Consider the following 27,046-nt stretch of genomic DNA (forward strand, 5'->3'; position numbering starts at 1 on the left):
ATGATGATGCCACCAGATGCACAGCATGTGTCTGAAAAAGAGGCACCCGTGGTCACTTGAGCCAGGCTGCGGGTTCCAATAATTCACGACATGGGAGCTTACTATAAGGACTTGCCTGGGAGGTGGGCCCCACCCTTGTGTCGAATACACAGAAGCAGACTCATGAAAGTGGTATAGAAATGTCTATTTTCTATCTTTCCCTACCCATAAACATTCTCACTGTCAGGGAAGAGCTCTGAAAAGAAAACGAATGGAGTCAATCATCTTTGATTTTGGTCTGCAAAAATGGTTCTCATCACAGGCTGGTAGACTAGACATGTTCCCAAGGACATAAGCGTGGGAATGGATCAGTTCTTCCCACTGCTTGCTGGGACTTCTCTTCCCACTGGACTTACCCAACTCCAAATAGGAGTGACCTGTATATGTCCAGAAGACATATAGGAGAGATGCAGGAGAGAACTGAAAGGGCTATTTTCTAAGGCAAGCTCCTCTGGTCTTATTCAGGGTTCTCCTCTAATGGTTTATGAGCATGGTCCGGTTTTCTTATCACTGAACAATGAGCTGATGGTTCCTGGTGTGAAAACAATATTGCTAGCAATACCAGTGAAAGAAATCCCTAAACTGTTTTTAAGACCAGCCTTCCTAAAGGGCTCTGTGGTGCAGTGGTGGGAGCTCAGCATGTGACAATGCTATATCAAGGGTTCCTGGGGCTACAAACAGGCCTGAATTTCCATCCTTTCGTACCTTCCCTTTACGCACTAGTATTTGTTTCTTTTGCACAGAGGTCTAAGGCCAACCGTATCCCATTGTAAAAATAAATCCTAGTCAAGTTGTATCCTTTGCCATCACCTTATCTGCCCCGGTAGAACTAGTCTACTGCTGGTTATGTCTCCCTCGAATGTGGCCTCCTGCATGCCCACCATGTCTTTCCTTCACATTTACATGTGTTCCGTGAGTACACATGACATCTTAGGAAGTCACAAAGATTTTCACAGAATTGTCCATAAGAATTAAAAAGGAGACAATGGAGGGAAAAAAAGAATTAAAGAAAAGAGCTGTATGTTACTCTGGACTCTTGAGAAGGAATTTTGGGGATGGTAACACCCCCCCCAAAAAAGGATCTGAAGTAGAGAACCAACAAGACACAACAAACACAATATGCTAAGCTTCATAAAGAATAAATAAGTTGAACAAATAAAACTCACCAATTAACAGTCTGAGTCCTATATAACAGTTTTGCAATTTTGAAGGGAATGAACAAAGCCCTGGGGACCTGGGGCTATCCACATGAACACCTCTGAATGAACTAACGACAACAGCTTCCAAAGAGAGAGAGAAGAAGTAGTTATCACTATAGAGGAATATGGAGTGATATGAAACTCAGCAAAACCTGCAAATATTACAAAGGAATAAAAACACAAAGAGAAGAATTGGTGCAGCACAGACGGAGCTAGTGTCACCATGACATGCTAAAACATCTGGCCCAAGTTATGGCTGCATTACACAGATAATAATATTGGGAAAGTACCTGGCAAACCTAGTGTTAATCATTGAATTTTATCTCCCAAAATTCATACGGTGAAGTCCTAACCTAAGTACCTCAGAACATTACCTTACGTGGAAACAGGGTCATCGCAGATGTAGTTAGTTAAGATGAGGTCATACTGAAGTTGCGCAGGCCCCAATCCAAAATGACTGATGTCCTTATGAAAAGGAGAAATTTGGACGCAGACACATGCACACTGGGAGAATGCCATGTGAACATGAAGACAGAGATCAGGGCGATGTGTTGAGAAGCCACGGAATACCACATTGCCAGCAATTCCTCAGAAGCTAGGAGCCAGGCTTGGAAAAGATCCTCCCCTGGAGCCTTCAGAAGGAGCAAGGCCCTGCTGACACCTTGATTTTGAACTTCTAGCATCCAGAACTGTGTGACAATAAATTTCTGTTGTTTAAGTCACTCAGTTTGTGGTACTTCGTCACGGCAGCCGTAGCAAACTAAAACACTTATGAAATAGAATAAGGAAGCTCAAGCTTTGGAGAAGAGAAATCCAATGGAGTCAGGAAAGGATCATGATGAGCACAAATTTAGGAACAGTGATAACAGAAATTTGCTGACTGGAAATAGACTTTTGACACAGACATCACGAGAATCCAGTCAAATCCGCTCAGGGGTGGGTGACTTCACAGGCCCAAATTTCCCTTCACATGCTTGTCTATCACCTTTAAAAAAATACATAGAGACAAAGCAAAGCTTTAAAGCTATCCCAAATAAGGGAAGTTGGTACTTAATGATATGAGGATAATAATTTCGTTAGATTTCCCTCCTTAGACTTTGGGGGAGAATAGGGCTGGGTAGAAAAGCTATGACAAAGCCAAGAGAAAGAACTTGACTAGGGTCACCTTGCTCTGTGAAGGCAGAGGAGAATATTTTAAGACTTAGAGGACCTAAAACATTTGGCCAACTAAAATTAAAAAGTGGGTAACAAAGACTCATACCCATTATGTCATTGTAGGAGATAATTAAGGCTAGACAGAGAGTTAAAGACCTCTTTGAGAAACAAACGAACTAGAGTATTAAGTAAGGATTAATTAATAATCCTTTCACTAATAATGAAAACAGTTGGTAAATTAGCAGATAAATTCTTGGAACTATCAAGCATTAGCAGAACCTCAAAAGGGTCTCAACTAATAACTACAAGGAATGAACAGTAGAAAGGGAACAAAAGGCTCCTTTCGTTTCCTAAAAGGGAATCAAAGTTTATTTAGTTAATAATAGAAATAAATTGAAGCAATTAAAATGGTTTTTCTGAAATACATTAATGTTAAAATGGTAACAAACAAACCAAGGAAGGTTATCTTTTGGTCCAGCTCAAAAAGAAATAGAGTTTAAAATCCACTACAGAAACCACAGAAGTGAAAAGAGAAAGCAATAAATGACTACAACAAAGATAATTTACTTGGGCTTAAGGACAAATAATGTATTAAAAAGTAAATGTGAACAGCCAAAACTTGCTTATTAAAACAAAAAAGTAACTGACTGGATTAAAAAATAAAATTCAACAATCTGTTGTTTAAAAGAAATATTTTTAGCACCAAGTCATTTTGATAGATGGAGTGAGAGAAAATGATCTGAGATTTAACCCACTTAAATACAAAGGCGGACATACTTTAGCCTCTTCCATTTGTTAGATGCAATTTCACATCCCTGAATCCTGTTTATCTTGCAAGATGGGGTTAAAGGGGCTCCTTTGCTGTGACCCCTTCTCCAACTTCCCCATCCCACAGGCAGTGTTCAAGACTGCTACCCAGAGGCCCTCATTAGCTCAGCACTTATTACAATGAACCACAGTTAGACTTATCTTTTACCCTCATTAGACCTGGAGCTCCTCGAGAGAGCAGCTCTTGGTGTTTCTAAGCCTAGGTAATCAAATTATGGAACACGATATATCAAAACGAAAAATACACAGATTAGGAAGGAAAGGATGGACATTTCGGTCTATCATTCATTTGCATGAGCAAAGGAACATAGGCATGGAAGTATGTATGTTCAAAGAACTTGGTTGTCCAGTGTGATTGGGATACAGGATTCGTTTTTGGGGAGGAGTTTTGGGGAGAGGACTCAGACACCTAAACAATAAGTTGCAAAGAGCCTTGAATGTCATCCTACGCAATCTCTGGAGTTGATTGCATAGGCAATGGTGAACAACGGCAGGATTCCAGATGAGTTTTGTTTTCTGTTTGTTTGCTTTGTTTTGTAACAGTACCTATGATGAAAGAATGAAGAACAGAATGAAGGAGAGGGAGCTTTGAGGCAGAGAGACGAGTTACAAGGCCAGCGTTTGTCAGGGAGTGGTGGGAATTTTTCTTCTTATGTCCTTTCTTTATCTCTCAGTTTTTTAAAAAGCAAGCTTTATATTAAAAAATTTTTAAATTTTTAAATTTATCTCTTTCTTCTCCTTTCCCCTTCTTTTTCTCTTCTCTTTTCTTCTGTTCTCTTCTCTATTTCCTTCCTTCTGTTCTCTTCTCTCTCTCCTTCCTTCTCTCTTCCTCCCTCCCACCTTCTTTTCTCCCTCCTTCCCTCTCTTCCTTCTTTTTTTTTAACTTCTTCCTCCCTTTTTGCCCTCCTCTCTCTCATCCTTTCTTTCTGCATTAGGGCAAGGAGGGTGGAGCCAAGGTTGCAGATCCCATAGATTCCTGTGGTCAGGGCGTTGTTAGGACTCAGAGACTGGTTGGATGTGACAGGTGAAGGAAAAGGAGTAGTCAAAAAGACTTAGGAATTTCTAGTTCAAGTGAAAGGGTGGTTTGGGGTTCCATCAATTGAGAAAAAGAACCAGGAGGGAGAACAGCATTTGGTTGAAGTGTGTGCAGTTCTGGACAAAGTGCATCTGAAGCTCACATAGGGCATCCGGACCTAGGGTTAAGGAGTAAGAGCCTGGAGTCTGGAGACATACAGTTGGCACTATTAGCATATAGGTGATTGACACCACCATGGAAATAGATGAAATCAACCAGGAAGAGACTAGGTTTGAGAAAGTCCTCTTCTGATGACAAAGAATGAAATCCTGAAGGAATGTGTACATTTAAGGGGTAGAGACAGAAAGAGAAGTAAGAGAAAGAAATGAAATAGATAATTTAGAAAGAATAGAGTTTCATTCGCAAGGGAAGAAAAAGTTTGAGGAGGGTGATGGTCAGTGATAAAAGTTCTTCAAGGAGGTTGAATGGAATGAGGAGAATTAGAAAGATACCAGAGCACTGGGGAAGTCTTTTTTGGTAAAACGATAAGGAGAGAAGACAGATGACAGGAGACTGAAAAGTGATGGGGAAGTGAGGACATGAAATCAGAGAGGACAGATATTCTTGAGAAGTTTGGCAGTGAGGAGAAGAAAAAAGATGGTGTAGGGGGGTCAAGGAAGCTGGTTTTTGTTTTAAGGGATACAGAAACCTGATTTGCTTTGTAGACTAAACAGAAGGAGTCAGTTGGGAGAGAAAGAAGGAATGATTGATTAGATAAGGTTCCAGATAAATCAGGAGGTCAAGCAAATAAGGATATTAATAATGTTATCAGATTAAAAAGAGAATTCTGAATAAAAAGCAATGAGGGGTCACTATAGGATTGCAATAGGCAACCTACCTAAAATAGTAAGTGTTATTATTTAAAATAGTAAGAAACATAAAAAAAATACATATAAGAAAAGCAGGGAAAATGCCAGAAGAGATAAAATTAGTAACTGCATAACTTAAACTCTCTTCAAGACATGCCTGAACAAATAAATAAAGAATAGAGACAAAACTGAAAATGGCAATAATTAAGGAAAAACTAACAGGTATATCAAATGATAGAATTAAAAATATTTTCTTTTCAACAAAAACAGATCTTTCCCCAAAATTTATCACATAAGAGAAATAAAGTCACACTTAATAAACATATATCTACAATATTGTTAAACAATATTAGGAAAAAAATCAACTGAATTTAAGCAATATCATACAATTAAAATTTTCTTCTTATAAATAATATCAATAAAAGAGGCAAGCCATAGCCCAATCCTTGTACCCTTGAATTTCTCTTAGAACCTAACCCCTTAAATCTATTTTCACCCCAACTCTTCATGATTTCTCCCCAAGCTCAGCTGAGGACAGTGGGTGGTGTTTGCTCTTTATAAATCCTGACTTGTTTGATGGTCTTCTCATTCTTCTTCATAAATACAGATTATCTTTTATATGTATGGGCTAAAATTTATTAGAGAATAGAATAAAGAATTAAGGTATGGATTATAAGAATTTATGACTAACCAAAAGTAACTCAAAGATAGGAGAATGCTTAATCAAATCATGTCATATATAATTATTGAATACTGTATACCTATTAAATTACAGACATATGGATTATGTTGATATGAGAAAATGTGAGTATTTAATTATGTTACACGCAAAGAGCAGAAAAACTACTCTGACACAGAACTAAGGAGAATGTGAAATAATATAAGCCATTAGAGGATAATAATATTCATTACATTATTTCCTTTAGAATTTTTTAAATTCACTTTTTCTAACACAACAAAAAAACCAGGGACAAAATGGTAATCCTCTTTGAAGAGTCAAGAAAATAGGCAGATCATAGAAAATTCCAGCAAAAGTAGTCTTTTTAAGCGAAACAAGTCTATCTCCAGGTCCCATTAATAGTAAAATAAATGCTCCACTTAGAAAAACCAAACAAGATTAAAACCCCATAGAGCATTTCAGAGAAATAAACAGCTTGTTGGTGAAACTTGTGGCAACGTTCATTTGGCTGATTTTACAAGTCAGTTATCTTGATGTTCAGGTAGGAAGAACAAAGTTTAATTAGCATTTAAGGAAAAAACAAAGAACAAAAAAGCCAAATCAAAAAGAGATTAAGGTGATGCATACATGCTCAGAATTGGAAAATTTGGCTGTCAATTTTTTTCTCCTGTTGAGGGACATCACGCAAGTAATCTTTCTGTGCTTTCTTCCTTATCTACATGGGAAAAATATTAGTTTTTCTTAACCAACTCACTGCCAAGAGATAGTTATGCTGAGGGCTTCCATGATGGTCTTGTCGAGTATCACTCTCACTTTTGCTAGAGAACATGCATCCCACACGTATGGAGAGAAAATCCTCTTCCAGACACCCTCCGATTCTTACTGTAGAAAGTGACTGAGGTTGACTCTCCATGTACTATTTGTTTCCACCAAGCCAGACAAGAGGAGGTTCCCAGAGACTCATTTAATAAGTGATCTTGGATGATCAATAATCATCCTGAACATCTGGGATCTGGTTGGTTTTAGACGGTTTAGTCATTCTGTTTCTTGTTGAGCACCTTCTATGGGCACTGGACAAGAGCTGGGCATTCACTGCTCACAAGGACTGAATAATCACATCTTATTATATTAGTCCCTCCCTCCTACTTACTGGTAGTCATTTAAGTGATTACTCACTACCTAGGTCAACAGTCAAATTGATTTGGTGCCAGGAACAACATAAGAGCATTAAGAATCAATCAATATAGAGAAAACAACTAAGTTTAGGGTAACCTGACTCAAAATAAAGATATAAAAACAAGTCAAAGGAAATTAAAGTGGTCTGATGACATGTTCCAATAGCACAGGCAGCCCCATTCCTTCATTCCTGCTTTCTCACTAACACCCATGCTTCACTTTCCCGTCTTGGGGGCTACAAAGGATGGACAAAGACACAAACAAGAAAATAAGAGCGAAGTGCTCCAGAGAAGTCACATGCTAAAAAGCTCCAAGGTTTTTGGCTCCCAGCTCCCTCCCTCTCTTCTAATTGATAAACCTCAGGGATATGATTTTCCTTCTCTACTCTTTTTCTTCACATTCCTCTCATTGCTCTTCTGTGACTCTTTTCCCCCTGAAATCCTGAGAGATGGAAGAACAAAGAAAAGATGACTGAGAAGTCCACGGCCAAAAGAACCCTCCCAAACATGCTCCTCGGCCAGGTCTCCGAATGCCGTGATTCTTTGGTTACGACTGTTGAAAAGGATAATTCAATCTCAAGCACAGTATTAGAGAATCACAGAATGATTCTGAACGTCTCTGTCCAGGTCAGAGAAATGCTGTCAAGAGAGGAAAAGAAAAGGCAAGAGTTCTCATTTTCCACAAAAAGTATTTTAAAGATATGGATCATCCAGTGCATCTCTACAAAAAGACTCTGCATTCTAAAAAGTCAAGTAAAATCACTACAGCCCTCATCAGTTTCAGATAGGTGAGTTAGGATACAGACTTTTTATGAGCTGTATATGCAGTTAGAATTCATTAGGGACTCATAGTTAAAGTGAACAGGATATTTAGAACCACTTTACAGGACGTGGTGTTACATTTTCCCATTTTAAATAATTATAATGTTTGAGTTGTATCTTACTTTTTGTGAAGTATAGTTTGCCCTGTCTGCACTTTATTGGCTGTCACGTTGGTAAAAGATGAAGTTTCAAATTATATCCTCGCTCCTATGGGAAAATGTAATCCAATTTCTGACTTTCCGAGAGGAATCCTGTACATACCCAACTATAGGATATTCAGCCAAAGAAAATGATGGGACTCCTGCTGTTTGAATCATTTAAATCCAATTTGTGTGATGTGCTGCCCATTATTCTATGTGGAGAATCCATCTGGACGGAGCTGGGATGAAAGCCTGAAGTTCTTCCGCACTGCAGTTTCTGAGGTTCGAACTGCGACGTTACCAGCTTCGGAGGGCGGACGCTGGACACTCACCATAATTGCACAGCCTCAACAAAGTGCTGTTTTTCACAATTTACATGAAAACTCTGCACAGGGAAGAACCCGTTTAATGGGAACACTTTTGCACAGCATTTAAATAGCAGGCCAGCTGGATCTCCACAGCACACTCTTCCCAGAAGCTATATTCTCTAATCGTTGAATGCTTGAGCTACATCTGTCACCCAAATCTGGCTGTGACCATTTGTCATCATTAGCTCCACACATCCAGAAATGAACCATTCTGTGGGAGCCTCAAAGGCACTCATATTATAAAAGGGTGCATAAGAGAAATGGGATCTTTGAAATGAAATGCCTTACTAACACATATCACTATTCTTCCTCTGATATTCCCTTTTCCAAATTCCCATAAGGAATATTTTTTCAAGGCTAATTCTATGTGGCTGATCCATGACTTACATTTTATCAGTTATACCCTCAGCTGATATCTCAGTCTACACCAAAGATACCTCCAAATATCGAGTTCTTTTCTTTTTTGGTAAAAGATAACAGTATCACTAAATAAAGACATCAATTCACTCTGTTCGCTTCCTGCACCACACTGTAATCCATTAACCCAGCTTTTATTTCTCCAACAAACCAAAAGCAATCAGGAGCCCAAGGCTCTGTTCTTATCAAACTTGACGTCAAATAAAATATAGTTAAGACCACAATACCTCACAAAAGCAAAGACGCATCAACTAGAAAGATCCTCGAAGCTTTTAGAATCTTTTTGAAGGGATGGAAAATATGTACAAAAAATTAACAGTGGAATGTTTCTAAAATAACACAAACAAGTTACTGGTGCTTTGACGGAAACTACTATATAAGTGCTGAGGACATTCAGAGCTGCAAAGAGACCATCAGAAAGCAGGGAATATGTTCCTTAATAGAGGAGAGTGGGTAGGCAGGTTTGAATGGTGGTTGTGTTGGAGGCAGAAGGATGGTAACAGCTAAGTGCAAAGCACAGGGATATATGAATCATGACAAAGAACATCACTCAGACCCTATTTTTCCAAAGTATGTTCTCACACAAATGAGATAATGATAGATGTAGAAGTACCAAATGCTATGGCAGCTCTATAGTAGGCATCCAGTAAATGATTTGGTTAAAAAAAAAAGCCCCAAGAAATAAATTAATGGAGTAGAAGAAATGAAAGCGGGCTGGAGGATGTAAGGTGAACAGGGTCTAACAAAGATTTGAAGCAACTACTTACAAGCAGATTTATCTAATGAGCAACTCCAGATATGGAAACACTAGTCCTCACAGCAGCTAATCTCCCAAAACCTGGCAAGAACATTTTTTCTCTGTTTAGGTTTACGAAAAGACGTAATCATCAAAGAAGCACATTCTCTAGGTGTTTGCCACTAGAAACAAATATTAAGCCACACTGAGGGAAGCGATGTGGAAAATAGAAGAAAAAAAGCTTGTGCATATTTTCTTCTCTCAATGAGTTTGGGAAACGTATTTCCTTTAAAATAAACTGCCATCAGTAAGAGGCTCTCTTGTTCAGATTAGGAGAGGAGCTAGAAAGTGTATAATGGTGAATCGGGGTCTTTATTATTCTGGCAATGCTGACTTGCTCATGTTCAAAATTTGTGTTTTAAAATCTCTGGAAGGCACAGTACATTTCAATTACTTAGGATATACAGTAGCTTGTCTTCTCCTAAAAACAATTATGCAAAATTTATTCTGGATTATCTGTAATTTTAGTACTTAAGGAAGTGTCTGCATTTTCAATTAAGGGCTAAATATACAAATTAAAAGTGCTGCACAGTGAAGCTTAAATCGAGCCCTCACTAGTTGGTGCACATAAACACTAAGATCAAATGATGGTTTTGTCATGTGATTCGTCCCCCAGCACATACAAATATAGAACATGACCATAAAAAGTAACGGTCCATGCCCTCTGCTTAGTAATTTATGACGGCGGATCCAGCCTGGAATGCCAGCTGGAATTACCTTCTCCCGGTCTGCTATTTTCACATATACAGCTTTGCACAGATGATAGAAGTTATGTCCTGCAAAGAGGACCCAAGTTAAAGCTGCTGAAATGATGAGCAAGTAGCAAATCTGACGGCCAGAATACGTTTGGCTTTTAAAAAGATTTGTTGAACAACTCATTGACCTCTTTTAAAATTAATTTTTGATGCAGGCCGTAAGAGAAAAACTTGCAAGCCTTCCAATTTTTTTATATCAGATTTATGGTGGCTAGCAAGCAAACATTTAGCTTCACAGTAGAGAATGATAAATAGTTGATAATTATTTTATTAAAAATACAAAGTGATCTTAACATTTGACTAAATGGAGGATGAAAATTCCCTGGCCATATACATAGTTCTAGCCTTTATGCAGAATTTGCCATCGAGGCAGTCTGGAATGGTAACAAACTTAGTATGAAATAGTTGATAAAACAAAAGATATTATCCTTCTTTATTAACCTTTACCCCTCAGATAATCTCTCAAATCCCCTGTGTGTGATAACCACCTCACTTCCTTTGGGCAGCCATTCATTATCTAATTCATGTCTTACACAAAGAGAGATGAGCTAATGTGCTTTATCAGATTAAAAAAAAAAAGTCACCATGAGTGATGTCCAACAGAACAGGATCTTAGCAAATCCTTTCTGCCTCCATAGTCCTGGGTTTCTAAATACCTATAAAGCTACTAACCCATGGGCATAGCTCGCAGGCTCATTCACAGCTTTATGGTGCTAAAGCAAACAGTCTGGGCTGAAGAATGACAGAATTACTCTCCTTTCTGATTAGCCTCCTCCCCGTATCCTGATAAACTAACGATTAGCTTTCCTGTCGGGATTCAGCCCTGACTGGGTAGCTTCAGGCTGTCAACTCAAGCAGACCCTGCTGGTATCACACAAACCTCTCCCTCTCCTTCCTTCTCTGGAGCTTTATTCTTCATTAACCAGGTCGATGTCCAGCCTTCACATGCTAGCCAGGGTGTAATTACTACGGAAAGGCTCACATGAAAATCAAAGGCTTCTTTTTGCCTCACTTCTCCACCTACAACAGGAATTGCTACTCAGAAACTGGCTAGTTACAAAAAGTGATCCTGTAGGTATCAGTAAGCACTCAGTTTTCACCTGCTCTTCATAGACTGTATTTCAGCAGATATAAGAGTTGGGCTTAAGCCTGTACTCTTCCCTAGAAACTAAAGGCACCTATTGCCTTTGGGGGCTTTTGAGTAGCTGCTGCAGAGAAGCAACCCATTTAGCAATATCAGTAGGAGCAGAAACTTACGCATATTTATGAACTGAGAATATAGAATTAATTTGGAAAAGTCCACAGAGTGAGCCACTAGTTAGATTCTAAAGCGCTATTCCTTCCTGAAACTCTGTCAACCCAGACCACTGGGAAATACTTCTACTTAATGAAAACATAACTGAGTATGATACACAGGGTGAAAATGTTTTACCTTTTATTTCTTGTAGGGTTTTTTTTTCTATTTTCAAGATAAATGTAGAATTCTATCTTTAAAAATGCATTAAAAATACTTGCTTAGCACATATAGTTAACGGCAGTTACTCAACAGAATATTTTCTTGATGCCTTCATATTAAGAAAAAAGGCTTTACAGCAATATTTTAAAGTAGGCATTTCATTTTACATTAGGGCCAGAATTACTTGACTTCATTACATTATCTGTCATATGCCTCCTAACAACAGAACTTAGCAGCACTAATCATGGCCAAATCTTTCAAGAAGATTCAGCAGCTCTGATTGAGCAACGTGGTGACATTTTCTGGGCATGAACTTAAGGAACACGTGGGAGTTTGGCTTCGTTCATTTGTTTTCCTTTACAATTTCCAGACCTGCCACTAACACCACCTAGTTTACCCAAGGCGTGCTCTGAGATCAAAGTCACATGACCATTTTATTTGACATTTTAAAATCCTGGACAATAATTTGACACCTTATAGTTTTGGTAAAACATTAGAGAGGCAAAAAAGGATGAATTCACTCTAATTAAAAGAAATTTTGAGATATTTGTATAAATATATCTCTATGTATACCTCTCTAAATATACCCAAGTGCAATAAAAACACATTCAACTGTTAGATTTGAATGTTTTCTCTGGATGGCTAATGGGGGATTAACTTGAAAAACCCAGGTGAGTATTTAGAAAGATAATATATTTCCACTGAGATAGACCTCACTTTAGCCAAACCAAGTTACCCACTTTGGCAGACTGGCTAGCTGCTCACCAAATCTATGACTTCTTCATTCCAGACACACAGGCTGGTTAAATTCCCCTGCCCATCTTGCTGCTAGGAACGGCCTTGGGACTGAATGAAGGCAGAGGTGACATATGCCACTTCCGGGTCTGGCCCATAAAGCTTTCCCAGGAATGATCCTGCATTCTCTTTCCTAATTCAGTGGCTGAGGACCTAGAGGAGAGAAGGGCCGCAAGATGGAGTGGGTCTCTGAATGATCATATAGAAGACCATCAACCAAAAACACCAGAGCAGACCTTATGTGAGCAAGAAAAAATTTCCACTGTGTTAAGCCTTTAAGATTTAGGACTATTTTTTTTAATTATTTTATTTTATTAAGCCTAAAGGATTTGGACTATTCTGACTAAAGCTGAACACTTCTACTCAGTCACTGACTCTTGCATGCTTTTTCTTATTCAGTCCTCACATAGGAACCTGGGAACAATAGTTCCTGTGAGGTAAGAACTATTATCCTCATTTTGAAGATAAGGAAACACGGGCTTGTGAGAATTTAACTTCCTTCCCTCAAATGGGTAACTTGAGAAGTTGGCTTGGTTATTGTGGCTCAGTGGAAAGTATTGTGACCTTTACCAGATTAATCTGCCAGTAGTCACCCAGAAAAAGATAGAAGATTCTCAAATTTAGGAGACACAGATGAATTGGCTTTTCTTGCATTTAGATTAGCAGAGTTAATGAGTAGAAGATCTGGGATTCAAATCCAGGTAGGCTCAAGTCCAAAGTTTCTACACATCTGATCGCCCTCACAAATTAATATGTTTACAAAAATCTCAAACATATTTAGGCCCACTAGTAATGTGGATCTATCAATGCGCCAAGTAATTAGCTAAAGTCCTAAAGTGACTATCTCTGGGCTTTCTTGCTTAGTTTAAGAATAACAAATTGTTAACAAAGTAGATTCCTGCTCCATGCGTTAGAAAATCCACTGAGCGCTTTGAGCATAGCACTGTGCTCGTGTGCCTATTCACTCAGAGATGGAGGAATGGCCAGAAGGAGTCTCTCATCTTCCTTCCCTTTCTAATTTTTCAGACTGTGTAAACAATGAAAGGACAAAGAATCAGTTTTCGATTCTGCTCTATGCACAGGACAGCACTATTTCCCATTTAAGCGCAAGTCCAAATAAAGACAGAAAAGGGGAGGGAGAGTAGAAGAAGCTCTCTTTGTCACTTTTGGAGGAATGAAAAAACTCAGACTTCCTAGTCATCCTAATAGCATAAAATCCACAGTCAAAGACCATAATCATCTTCCCTGAAGTTGGAAACTTGGGGTTAATTTTTTTCCTCTGTGTAACAATACACATTAATTCCATGCAAACATATGCATACCATTTCCTTGTCAGGTCTGAGCAGCAGAAGAAATGCTGGGGAAAATATGGCAAGTGGGGGTGGGAGGGAATGAGAAAGCCTGCTGTGGTGATGGCACAACAGGTGTGATCTTCACGGTAGCTCTGCTTCCCGTCGGCCTACACGCTAACCAGGGCTACAGGTCGTGAGGCCTGGGTGGGAGACCCCCTGGGAGCCCCCTGGGGATAGCCTCCTTGGAAGTGGTGCCCATCCAGGGCTTCAGAGGCACTGGTCTACTGGAGGTTACGTGTTCAGCTCAGGCCAGAGTTTTGGGGTCACCCATGGTGGAGATGGTTAAAGATTATGTTTCACATCTCTCTCAGGTGATGTGAGATGTCTCAATGCCCAAAACACTTGTTTCACCTCTCTCTATCCAACTAAACACTTCCTACAGTTTTATTTTGACATATAACTCCTATGAAAGACTGTGTGGTATGGCTCTTATTATGTGTAGTGTCTGTGAAAAGGGCTATGAATGATCAGTAAAGGAACAGGTCCAGGTCTAGATTGCGTGGTGGCCAGGTCATTCATGTGTCACTGAATTTCATTTGCATGCGTGTCAATTAGAAATAACAGATTTTCTCTATACTCACCTGTTGTAAAAATAAATGAATAGTTGAGTGTGCCAGGGTCCCTTGAAAAATTCTGCACTTACAGAATAGGGACTTTTTGGCCATTTTCCATAATGAGAATCCTTCCATCAACTGGGAAAAGGTGGGCTTGTTAAATTATCACCAAAATTCTTAAACAATGATACTGAAAGAACTAGGCCGTGGGGTTTTTTTGAGGAAGATTAGACCTGAGCTAACATCTGCCACCAATCTTCTTCTTTTTGCTGAGGAAGATTGGCCCTGAGCTAACGTCCATGCCCATCTTCCTCTACTTTATGTGTGGGACACCTGCCACAGCACGGCTTGACAAGTGATGCACAGGTCCACACCCAGGATCCAAACCAGAGAACCCCAGGCCACCAAAGTGGAGTGTGTGAACTTCACTGCTGTACTGCCTGGCCAGCCCCCTGAGCCATATTTTTCCCCAAAGATTATTTTTATAAATTACAAGGGGAGAGAAGAAAAGCATGAGATGTTCTGCACATGTTTTATAACTTGTTCTATGTCATGAGCATTCACTGTCATGTTCCACTTCAGTGAGAACGGTGCTTTCAAAGTGCAAGGTGTGATGACCCATTAGTACATCAAGAAATTGATTCAGTGGGTCATGATCAGCCTTAAAAAAAGAAGAAAAGAGCAGAGCAATAAAATGGACTAGAAGAAAAATACCAGAATGCAGTACATATGGTAAGGATAACTGTTGTTTCATAAAACTGGGTGGTAAAATAAAATATATTTTGTTCTACGGTCATGGTTAAAAAATTTGAAAGCCCTGGGGCCAGCCCGGTGGCGCAGCAGTTAAGTGCGCACATTCTGCTTCTCGGTGGCCTGGGGTTCACAGGTTCGGATCCCGGGTGCGGACATAGCACTGCTCGGCACGCCATGCTGTGGCAGGCGTCCCACATATAAAATAGAGGAAGATGGGCACAGATGTTAGCTCAGGGCCAGTCTTCCTCAGCAAAAAAGAGGAGGACTGGCAGTAGTTAGCTCAGGGCTAATCTTCCTCAAAAAAAAAAAAAAAAAAGCCCTTATATTAGAGAATATAAAAACCATGTTTCTTGGTCCAAAATGAGAAAGGAAATTTGAAATTGGATGTCATCATTGCCAATCAGGGCTGTAGATGAAGCTCTTATCCTGCCTCTCCCAGGACAGATGCCGTGATTGGGATGGGGGAGGAACTGGGGAGCAGGGGAGAGAAAGCAAATGGCAGGGTGGCTCGAAATTTTGGTCTGTGGCTTATGGCCTTATTAAAAAAACCCAATTAATTGTTTTAGAGTCTGGCAAGGAGAAGGGAAAAGAGGCAATCTGTATTAGTTTTCTATTGCTGCATAAATTACCAGAAATTTAGTGGCTTAAAACAATATCCATTTATCACCTCACAGTTTCTGTAGGTCAGAAATCTGGGCAAGGCAAAGCTATGTTCTCTGCTCAGGGTCTCAAAGGGCTGAAATCAAGGTATCCACATGGCTATATTTCCATCTGGAGCTCAGGGTCCCCTTCAAGGCTCACGTAGTTGTTGGCAGAATTCGGTTCTCTGCAGCTGTAGGACTGAGATCCTTGTTTTATTGCTGGCTGTTGGCAGGGGATCCCTCTCAGCTTCTAGAGGCTGCCCTTTCACAATGTGGTGGCTGACATCTTCAAGGCCAGCAGGAGAAACTCTCTCCAGCCACTGTGACAGTCATATATGACACAACTTGATCACTGGAGTGACCAACCCACACCCTGCTCATAAACCTAATCAAAGGAATGATATCCCATAATTCTCAGGTCATGCTTCCCCTAAGGGGGAGCAGATTATACTGGGTGTGTCCATTAGGTGGTGGGAATCCTGAGGTCAATCTTGGAACTCTGTCTACCACAGAACCCCTGCTAATAGAATTCACCTAAAGCAACGACCATCAAGCATTTAGAACAACTTAAAAGAAATGCACACATCGACATTCTGCAAACGGGGCACCAGCCTTCTGCAGGACATGAAATAGACGTCCCTCTATGAAAAGCCTCCATGGTCAAATAAGTTTGGGGAAATGTGGGTTTAATAATGTTTAACACATTTCTTCACTGAACAGAGTATGGAATTTTCCCAAACATATTTAACCCAGGAACGTTTTTTTGAATTTGTGCTAAACAAATCCACCACTTTATTAATATTAATATTACTGTAATATTAATATTATTAAGAAGCAGTTGTATTACTACTCTTGTATTGTTCTTTGATTTCCTCTACGAGACCTTTCCTCATCCCCTTTGTCTACAAGGTCCCTACTGCTCCGAATTTTGGTACCACTAAAGGTCTACCTTGATTGATTGGCAGTTTGCTTACAATTGGTAAATACAAAATATTTTAATTGTTTGATGGTCACCCCCTAGTAAACTTAATCTCTTTGAAGGCTGGCACTCTGGCTTAAAGCAACAGCGCAGACCACTGGAGGCGGCTGTGCAATGGTGAAGCATGTAGGCTGAGATTTCTGGGGATCAGAGTTATCTGGGAGCAGTTTATCAGCATTGGCACTCATGAGCAAAACAGTTACCCTCCCTCTGAACCTCTCCTGGCTCACCTTTGCATTGTGAGTGCTGCACGAGATGATTTCTAAGGTCCCTTCCCATCGGATATTCCACATATGCCGGTCCCCAAGCCCTGCCCATCTGATAGGGGTTTTTCCAGAGCCTGGTTCACAGCAAGCACTTGATAAATATTTGCTAACGTTAATTGCAAGCTTGCATTGCTGTGGGTTCCAGCATTTTATCAGTGTTCTTCTTCTGTGTTCTAGGAGGTCGCCAGCTTCCACCCAGCCAGGGTGTTCACACCCCATCTTGGGTATCTAGCGTATACAATCCTCAGGCCACAAGTGACCTCTAATGTTGGTTTGGCCTTGCCTTATGCTTCTGCAGTCTAAGTAGTGCCCTTCATCAACGGGATTGCAGGCACCGCCTGGAAGGTTCTCTGCCCTAAAATATCTTCCCTTCCCAACGCCCGAAACTCCTATTGAAGATTCATTCTCTACCCTTTCCTCTCAGAGCCCTGTTACAACTCTAAGTAAATAATTGTATGAATAATTACTTTAAGTAAATAATTATCTGGGTGATTATTTAATAACTCATCCACTAGAAAGTAAGCCACCCTGTAACAGGCACATAGTAGCAAGAAACAGACTGCTGTTATGTCACTAACACTTAGGAGATGTTTGTTACTGCAGCATAACACAGCCTGCTTTGATATCGAAACGTCAGGAGAAAAGAACATGAGTTTGGTATTTGACTACTAAGGGATTTTGTGCTTGTAGGGATTTCAGGCGGTGACACCTAAAGTTTTGCTGGTCAAAGTGTTGAAACAGACTAGCAGAATCAGCAGCACTGGCAGCTTGTTAGAACTACAGATTCTTGGGCCTCCCCCGAGATTTACCAACCCAGATGCTGCACTTTAACAAGACCTCCAGGTGATTCAAATGAAGATTAGAGTTTGAGAGGCACTGGTCTAGAGGCAGCTGGGAATGAAAGTCAGAAGCATCTGAAATCAATTTGAGCTACAGGTGTAAATAGGAGAGCAATCCATGCACCACCGATTCTTGAAGTGTGGTTGGTCCCTGGACAGGCAGCAGCATCGTCACACGGGAACCTTTCAGAAATGCAGATTCTGGGGCCTCGACAAGTACTTAGTGAACTGGAAACTCTGTGAGGCCCAGCAATCTTGTCTTAACAACCCTGCAGGTGCTTCTCACACACACTAAAGTTTGAGAACCACTGCCATATATCACTGAGAACTGAAATTACAGGAGTTAAATTCTCCTGCAAGAAGAGAAGACGTGGACAGTAATAACATTGTTCCTATGAGAAAATACAACTTGCTATATGATAATCTTCTTTATGATGCATCTTCTAGAATGTTCACAGGAAAATCAAGGCCTCATCATGGACTATTTTCACCAAATCTGCTTTCCTATTGAGTGGAAGTACTAGGTGCTTCTGGGCAAAGATGGAGGGGACAGAAAGGGAGGTGGTCATCAAAAATCGCTTTGCATTTGCCTCCCTTATCTGGAGCACCGTGCCAAACGCTACAGGGAACCTTTCCAGCACGTGCCCTTCCTGAGTACAAGTCCCCTGAAACCATTCCTCTCCCTTTTCTCAAGAATGCAGTAGAGAAAGTGGAAACTACAGATACTATACCCAGGAATCTCCACAGCCACATGCTAAGCCACACATGATCCCTGACCATGGCTCATTTTGGAATGCCATGGTCCCAGTGCCTTCATTCATCTGTTCCCTAGTTCACTTCTTCATCTAAGATTTAGTGAGTTGACTTTTCTGTGCAAGGCCAATGGAGAGGCCTCTTGTTCTGTGCTTAAAGAAGGGATCGAGCAGGGCATGAGCCAGGAAAGTCATGGTTCTTCCCTTCATCTGAGACTCTCTATGATGCATTGAAGTCACCTCTCCTCCCACCTCAACCACAGAAAAGCCAGGCTAAGGCTGTTTCTAGTATGTATCACACCGCGATTTCCTAGCCTCAGTGTTCTCTTTTGTAAAGGGAAACAAAGAGGAGATTGAGAAGGCCAAGGAGGAAAATGCATCCACAGCGGAACATAGAATATTTCCATCCCTACAAAGCTGCTGCCTAGGCTGTGTGCTAACTCCTCACTTCACAAGAGGGAAGTGATGCATCCATCCAGGGTCGGGGTGGCAGCTCTGTCTGCAAGTTAGAATCACCTGATGAGCCCGTAAAACTCTCAAGGCCAAGACTACTCCTCAGACCAATTAAACCAGAACCTCTTGGAGTGAGATCCAGGCACTGCTATTTTAAAAAATTTTCTGGGTGATTTCTCTAAACAGGCAGGGCTGGGAACCACTGTTCCAAGGAGGGTCTGGGGTCTCAGGTCTTGGCCCTTTATAGAGCTGAGCTTCATCCCCTGAAAGTCAAAGTCCTAGTTTCTCAGGATTCTCAGATTTTCTTTTCTTTTTTTTCCTGATGAAGATTAGCCCTGAGCTAACACCTGTGCCAATTTCCTCTATTTCGTATGTAAGATGCTGCCACAGCATGGTTGACGGGTGGTATAGGTCTTCACCCAGGATCTGAACCTGCAAACACAGGCCACCAAAGCAGAGTGGGCTGAACTTAATCACTATGCCACAGGGTCAGCCCCTCAGTTCAACTTCTCAACTTCAGGAGTTTGTTTTAGAATTCAAAATGAGCTATTAAATTTAAGCTATTGTGTTATAATGAATATTTAATTATTTTTTATATTTATATGGTTGTTAACAGACTTCAGATACAGAGTATTTAGTCAAGAGAACAATTCTTATTTTTTTCTTATTAACAAGGTATGCTGGTTGTAGTTCTACTTTTTAATGAATAACTTCATTTATTACATAATTAGCACAGTTAAAACGTTGTTCTTATGCACCCTTGATAGAGGGAGCAGAGTTATGTGCCTGATACAATGTCAGTGGTTTGGGCTGCTGGTGGTGGGGCCTGGGTTTAGAGAGTGAGAAATTTACAGTGGCTTGGCAATCAGAAGGACCCCTGCCAATCGCCACTTTGCTCTTAATATCCGCTATTATTAATTTTTTTTTTTCCTGAGGAAGATTAGCCTTGAGCTAACTACTGCCAATCCTCCTGTTTTTGCTGAGGAAGACTGGCCCTGAGCTAACATCCATGCCCATCTTCCTCTACTTTATACGTGGGATGCCTACCACAACATGGTTTTCGCCAAGCAGTGCCATGTCCGCACCTGGGATCCGAATCTGCAAACCCCGGGCCGCCGAGAAGCAGAACGTGTGAACTTAACCACTGCGCCACCGGACCAGCCCCTATTTTTATTCCTTTCTATTTTGAAGTTTACTCTGGGCCTCATACAGCAATGTTATGGTAGGTTCAAAGTTGTTAAAATCATTCTACTGGTAACATCGGTGCACTTAGCACCAAAATCTCTAAATATCTTAAACCTAAGAAAAGTTAATCCATATTCATGGTGGCAGAGAAAAGAGAAGTAGAACATGCCTAAGTACGAATAGAGTCAAAAGATTCTCTCCAGTTTTGGTGTTTTGAGAATGAGAATCATCAGCATGCATATGAACTTATTAAAAAGCAGATCTCGGGCCGTATTCCTGGCCCAATGGATCAGAAAATGCACTGAAGCTCCCTAAATGGTCCATATACACAGTACTTTTAAGAAGCACTGACTTAGCCTAGCTACAGTGTTTAAGAAATAGGAGCTATCAAATTCATACACAGAATTTATACATGATGACAGATGTGAACAGTTTTTGATAACAAAGCAGCACAAAATATGAACTAAAAATCAGTAGTAAACACTTCCTTGATTATAAAACAGTTGTGAGACTAATAGAAAGGAAAAGCTACGGATGACATAAATATATTGACCTTTTAAACTGGTGAAGTCAACTGTTACAGTATGAATTCAGTCATAATAAGAGTATGAAGACAGAAGAAACATTCCACACTATGATCTGGATCTGAGACAGAACCTACACATGCTAAAATCTCATTTTCAGGATGTCTGTCACAGTAGCTGGTTCTGTTGCCTCCTTGTTTTCTGTCTCACATCACCCATTCCCTAGGCAGCCCCTCTCTCAGGACACACTCTTACCTCTTGGGGTTGTTGGTACTGAGAGGCCATCAGAAGGAAAGCCCGCTGGGCCTGGAAAGCACTATGCACCATTTCTGCCTGGGAACAAAGAGGAAGAGGGAAATTTAAATGTCTGAGCTCCTAAACAAAGAGTTACCACCACCAGCATTTCCACCTCTAGGTATATACCCAAGAAAAATGAAAACATAGGTCCATAAAAAAACTTATAAATTTGTTCACAGTAGCATTATTCATAATAGCTGAGATAAGGAAACAACTAGAATGTCCACTAGGTGATGGATGGATAAATGAAATGTGATATAGCCATGTAAAGGAATATTATTCAGCATTAAAAAGAAATGAAGTGCTGATGCATGCTATCACATGGGTGAACCTTGAAAACATTATGCCGAGTGAATGAAACCAATCAAAAAAGACCACATTGGCATGATTCCATTGATATGAAATGTCCAAAATAAGCAAATCTACAGAGCAGAAAGTAGATTAGTGGTTGCCAGGCACTAGTGGTGGGAGGGTGGAATGGGGAGTGATGGCTAATGGGTAGGAGGTTTCTTTTAGGGGTGATGAAAATGGTCTGGAATTAGATGGCGGTAATTGTTCCACGACTTGCCAAATATACTAACAACCACCGAATTGTACACTTTACAAAAGTGAATGTTGGGGCCAGCCCAGTAGCACAACGGTTAAGTTTGCGTGCTCTGCTTTGGCGGTCTGGGGTTTGCAGGTTCGGATCCTGGGCACAGATGTATGCACTGCTCATCAAGCCATGCTGTGGTGGCGTTCCACATACAAAAATAGAGGAAGACTGGCACAGATGTGAGCTCAGCAACAATCTTCCTCAAGCAAAAAGAGGAAGATTGGCAACAGTTGTCAGCTCAGGGCCAATCTTCCTTACATACACACAACAAAGAGTGAATGTTATGATATGTGAATTATATCTCAATAAAATGGTTAAAAAATGTTTGCACCATAAAGTGCAGTTGTTTTTAAATGGTGTCTTTCCTGTCCTCTTTCATGATGTGCTCAAATTTGTCCCATACCTTCTGGTGGAAAGAGAATTGTCCCTTAAGCCATCCCCATAAAGATATCCTCACCAAGAGCCAGTGGCTTCTACAATTATCATTAAGATGGATCTGGAAGAGATTTCAGTGCCACTTGGATTCAACCTACCAAACAGGAGCTGTACAGGTGGGAACATCTTCAAACACGTGGCATCGTATTCTCTTATCCTCACCCTCTACCTGCTCTTAACTAATTCACTAATTCTTTAATTTTTATTTATTTATTTTTATTTTATTTTTTTGAGGAAGATTGGCCCTCAGCTAACATCTGCTACCAATCCTCCTCTTTTTTGCTGAGGAAGACTGGCCCTGAGCTAACATTCATCCCCATCTCCCTCTACTTTATATGTGGGACACCTACCACAGCATGGCTTGACAAGCGATGTGTAGGTCTGCACCCGGGATCCGAAACCACGAACCCCTGGCCGCCGAAGTGGAATGTGCAAATTTAACCGCTGTGCCATGGGGCCAGCCCCAATATTCTTACTAAGTTTTAAGAGTATAAATTATATTCTTAGTAAGCCATTGTGAGGAATCTGTTTCTGTTCTTTAAGTTTTATTCTCTTTGAGGGCTAGTCAATGTCTTTCCTTTTGCATGTTATTTTCCTTTCTCACACACTATTTGTAGCTGCCATGTGGGTGATTTCTTGAGCTTTTTGCCACCATATTGGACATCAGTTAATTTTCCCTTTCGAGCAACAGTTTGAGAGCTAATTGCTTTGCATTCTGTCTACTCTTCGAAGGGCTGACAGAACCAGGAGATAGGGAAAGGAAGAGCTCAGCTGAGGTGATGTCCAGTCTTTATGAGAATTTGGGTGCTATTCATTCTTCTGGGAATGTTAAATATCCTAAACCAGAATTCACTCCATCTACTTGGAACACAGACCATTCTGATGGAGGGTCGCCTCAGATTTCAGATCATTTCTCCAATTCAGAACCCAGACATGAAGCCTTTACCTCTACAGATGGAAGCAGCCCCATGGTTTCTTTTTCCTGTTTCATATTTCCCTCTCCTAATTTCATTTCTTTTATGGTATATCTTTAAGGGGGTGGGGAATACAAGCAAAGTTAGGAACCAAAAGCTGCTCAGTGTTCAGTTACTGAAATGTATTGCTTTAGGTTATAGCTTTTTGTTTAGTTACTATCAGTGAATTTTTTTTCACCTTTTTTTTTTTGGCTTATTTGTACAGAGGGAAAAATTCTGATTCAATTTTATTTGGTCATAAATTTATATTCTTTTGTATATTCTTTTACACTAGCGATTTCATCTTTCGTCTCCTCCTTGTTATCTTCACATCTGTTTGGGGGCAGTTTCTATCTCTCTGCCATCCTGGATGACTAACTTCTCTAATAGACAGGTAAGAACCAGCTTAATACATTTTCAAACACGGGTAACTTAAAACAGCAATACCAGGATTAGGTTAACTTCATCCCAGTGTCAATAGCAGACAATTTTCTGGGCTAAAATGGTAAATGTGTTAACTAACTGGGAAGGGACTAGTTTTTGTCATTCCACTTCATTATCACGTTTTGGTATCTGACGAATTTTCCAAATACTTACTGAAATGAACACCTTAATCCTGTTTCTAACTTTTCTCATTATTTCTTATCCAAGGATTTTTTTTCCTTACTGAGAAGAAAATGCTTGAAATCAAACCAAGATTTGTAGGCTATTTATATTTAAAATCAAAAATTCAATCATCAACACTGTAAGAGATTAAGTCTCATGAATGTTTAAATGAGGGTGTATTTTTCTTTTTGGAGTACACCGTCTCCTCTTCTCTTTGTCCCAGTAGCCTGATTGCTGAGATTATATTGCTCAAATCTCAAATTTTTGATATTCCTTGAGGAGGATACAGGATGTTCAAATTTTATAGTCCTGGAGGCCATTATGACCCTATGAATGTGAAGCTCTAAGCTGCATGAATGTGTATCCATATATCGAAATGCGTATTTTCAATGGTTCAGAAGGAATTTTGTCAGTCTCTAATGATGACATTTCCAAAAAGAAGACTATGAGACAACTTTCCACAGCCTGGATATAAATAAAAGAACTGCACTTCTCCTAGCAACAGGAATACAGAGGTATCGTCCTCATCTGTGACGAGCCTTGCAGAGTCATCTAAATTGTAGTTGCTGTGGGAACAGTAAATTCGGGTTCGCCTGACTTCTGTAGTTAACATTGCAGCTCAGAGGTGGCATTAACAATATTTTTGTAGTTATCCCAAGATGAATGCTATCATTAGCCTTTCTTACTTTCCCTAGTTACAACATTTAGCCTGTTGCTAATAGAGCAATTTTCTGGCGGGTCTGATTAGCGAAGATGGCCAATTTCATTAATTAGTCTCTTCCCCCAAATGGCCTTTCACTCAACAATAGGTGTGGAGGTTGGAGTGGAGAATAGCTGAATACCTAGACGTGTGCTTCAACTCTTCCCTTCATTTTGCTTATGTAGGAAAATCTTTCTGAGGAGTCAGCTGTGTGCTTCTTCCAGCTCCCTGGAACTCTGGGCATCATTAGCAGACTCTAAACCACATTCATTTTTAACCTCATCAGTCCACATTTCAAAAGATTTTCATCACACCTTTGAGATATTCCGATCCACCTGCTTCATACTTCTGGAAAGTTCCATGAATCCCCTCCACCAGACAGCATCCTATTTAGGAGCAATTTTACTGAACTTGCTGAGTTCTGACAACTTGAAAGGGAGAATTTGGCTCACTCAGGCAGTTCAAAACATGGTGAAAGAAAAAGCCAAACGTAGGGATTTTCAGTAACGACAAATAATTGAGGGTTTTTGCTGAGTTTGTCCATCACACATGTGCAGGGCTCAGAGAGCCTCAGTGACCTTTGTGGGTAAACATGGGCATCTATCCACCTGTGAACACGTGTGTGCAGGGATGAAAGAGAGAGTCTGAGTAAGAGTGAAAGCTGTGCATTTTGTTTTGTCTGAACTCCATCAATAATCACTTAGGCAACTGCAGCTCTTAGGCAGATAGGTTGGTGGACTGTCTCATTCTGTGGTCCTCAGGGACAGAGTAGGAGAATGAATTTCAGTAATCAGTTTAAAGCAAGCAGACACCAGCTAAATATGACTTATTTCCATCTAATCCCCTGGCAGGAGAGCTGGCTCCCTGGGGAAGCCCAATTGATCTCTGAACACTCATCAAAGCTTTGCATTGTTTCACTGGGAAAGCTACAGGCCGCAAAGTACCATGTGGATGGCAAAATGAACAGGCACAACTCGGGGAAAAGGCACAGGTGAGACCAGGAAGAGATGCAAAAAGCATCCAGCCAGAGTGCCTGTGCTGAAGGCATTTCCAGATCTTCCAAAACTACATCAGCCCTCTTCCTGAGAACCAGACAGCCGAGGGAAGGGGCTCCTCTTCCTCTGACTAAGGACAGGAAGATGGGCATCTGCTCGTCGGATGCAATTTGTGAGCTCTGGGAAAGTCACTGTCAATGCTTTCCCCACATACCTTCCCAATTAGTCTGCCAATGTCATATATTTCATAATTAGAGATATTGCATTTTTAGATTTTATTCTTTAGGGGCCTCTACTCTACCGTAAAGGAGAAGTCCCCTGAGTTTCAGCCAATGAAGATGTAAAAAGGGATCTGATAGATGAAAGCAAGACAGGAGAATGGGCTGACAAAAAAAAAAGGTGACAGGATGCCAAAAACACATTTCACCTACAACTTGATTTTGTTTAAAACAAGACTGAAGATGCCTAATTTTGTAGCCATGAACATAAGCACTGACTGTATGAGTCAGATTATAAAAGGCATCTGTGTTGACATATTAAGAACCAGAAAGAAGGGGTACACCAGCGGTTCTCAAACTTGAGTGTGCATTATAGTCACCTGGAGTGTTTGGTAAAACAGACTGAGTCCCAGTTGAGTCCCATGCCCAGGATTTCAGATTCAACAGATTTTGGTGGGCCCAAGAATTTACATTTCTAATAAATTCTTAGGTGACACTGATGCTATTTGCTATAATCACTTATTAGGTCCAGGAAGTATTTTGTCTTTCAGATTTTCTAGGTAGATGATCATGTCATCTGCAAAGATAGTTTTATGTCTTCCTTCCAAATCTATATACTTTTTCTTTTCTTTTCTTACCTTATTGCATTAGCAAGGACTTCTAGTACCATGATGAAAAGGAGTGGTGAAAGGGAACATCCTTGTCTTGTACCTGATTTAGTGGGAAAGCTTTGAGTTTCTCACCATTAAGTATGATGTTAGCTATAGGTTCCTTATAGATAGTCTTTACCAAGTTGAGAAAGTTACTCTCAAGTCCTAGTTTACTGAGAGTTTTTTCCTCATACATAGGTGTTGTATTTTGTCAAATCCTTCTTCTGCATCTATTGATATGATCACGTGATTTTTCTTTTTCAGTCTGCTGATGTGATACAATACATTAATTGACTTTTGAATGTTAAATCAGCCTTGAATACCTGGAATAAATCCCACTTTATCGTGGTTAGAATTCTTTTTATACCTTTTGGATTCAATTTGCTAATATTTTGAGGATTTTTGAATTTATGTTCATGAGAGATATTAGTCTGTAGTTTTCTTTTCTTATAATGTCTTTGTCTTATTTTGGTATTAGGGTAATGTTGGACACATAGAATGAGTTAGAAAGTATTCCCTCTGCTTCCATCCTCTGAAAGAGATTGTAGAGAATTAGTATAATTTCTTCCTTAAATTTGTGGAAGAATTCAGCAGTGAACCCATCTAGGCCTAGTGTTTTCTATTTTTGGAATGTTATTAATTATTGATTCAATTTCTTTAATAGATATATTCAGGCTGTCTATTTCTTCTTGTGTGAGTTTTGGCAGATGTGTCTTTCAAAGAATTAGTCCATTTTATCTAGGTTATCAAATTTATGGGCATAGAATTGCTTATAGTATTCCTTTATTATC

General features: G+C 40.1%; 1 protein-coding gene across 3 annotated transcripts in view; it reads right to left on the bottom strand.

Annotated features, from left to right (window-relative positions):
• The window catches only part of CAP2 (cyclase associated actin cytoskeleton regulatory protein 2), a 132,086-nt gene that overhangs the window by 55,901 nt on the left and 49,139 nt on the right, over window positions 1-27,046 (bottom strand). For all 3 annotated transcript variants that reach the window (XM_044773202.2, XM_044773203.2, XM_070515600.1), the window contains one exon: window positions 21,062-21,139. In XM_044773202.2, the coding sequence (XP_044629137.2) occupies window positions 21,062-21,139 (78 nt within the window). The remainder of the gene's footprint in view (window positions 1-21,061; window positions 21,140-27,046) is intronic.

Source organism: Equus asinus, chromosome 8 (genome assembly GCF_041296235.1).
Source record: "Equus asinus isolate D_3611 breed Donkey chromosome 8, EquAss-T2T_v2, whole genome shotgun sequence".
NCBI classification, from domain to species: domain Eukaryota; kingdom Metazoa; phylum Chordata; class Mammalia; order Perissodactyla; family Equidae; genus Equus; species Equus asinus.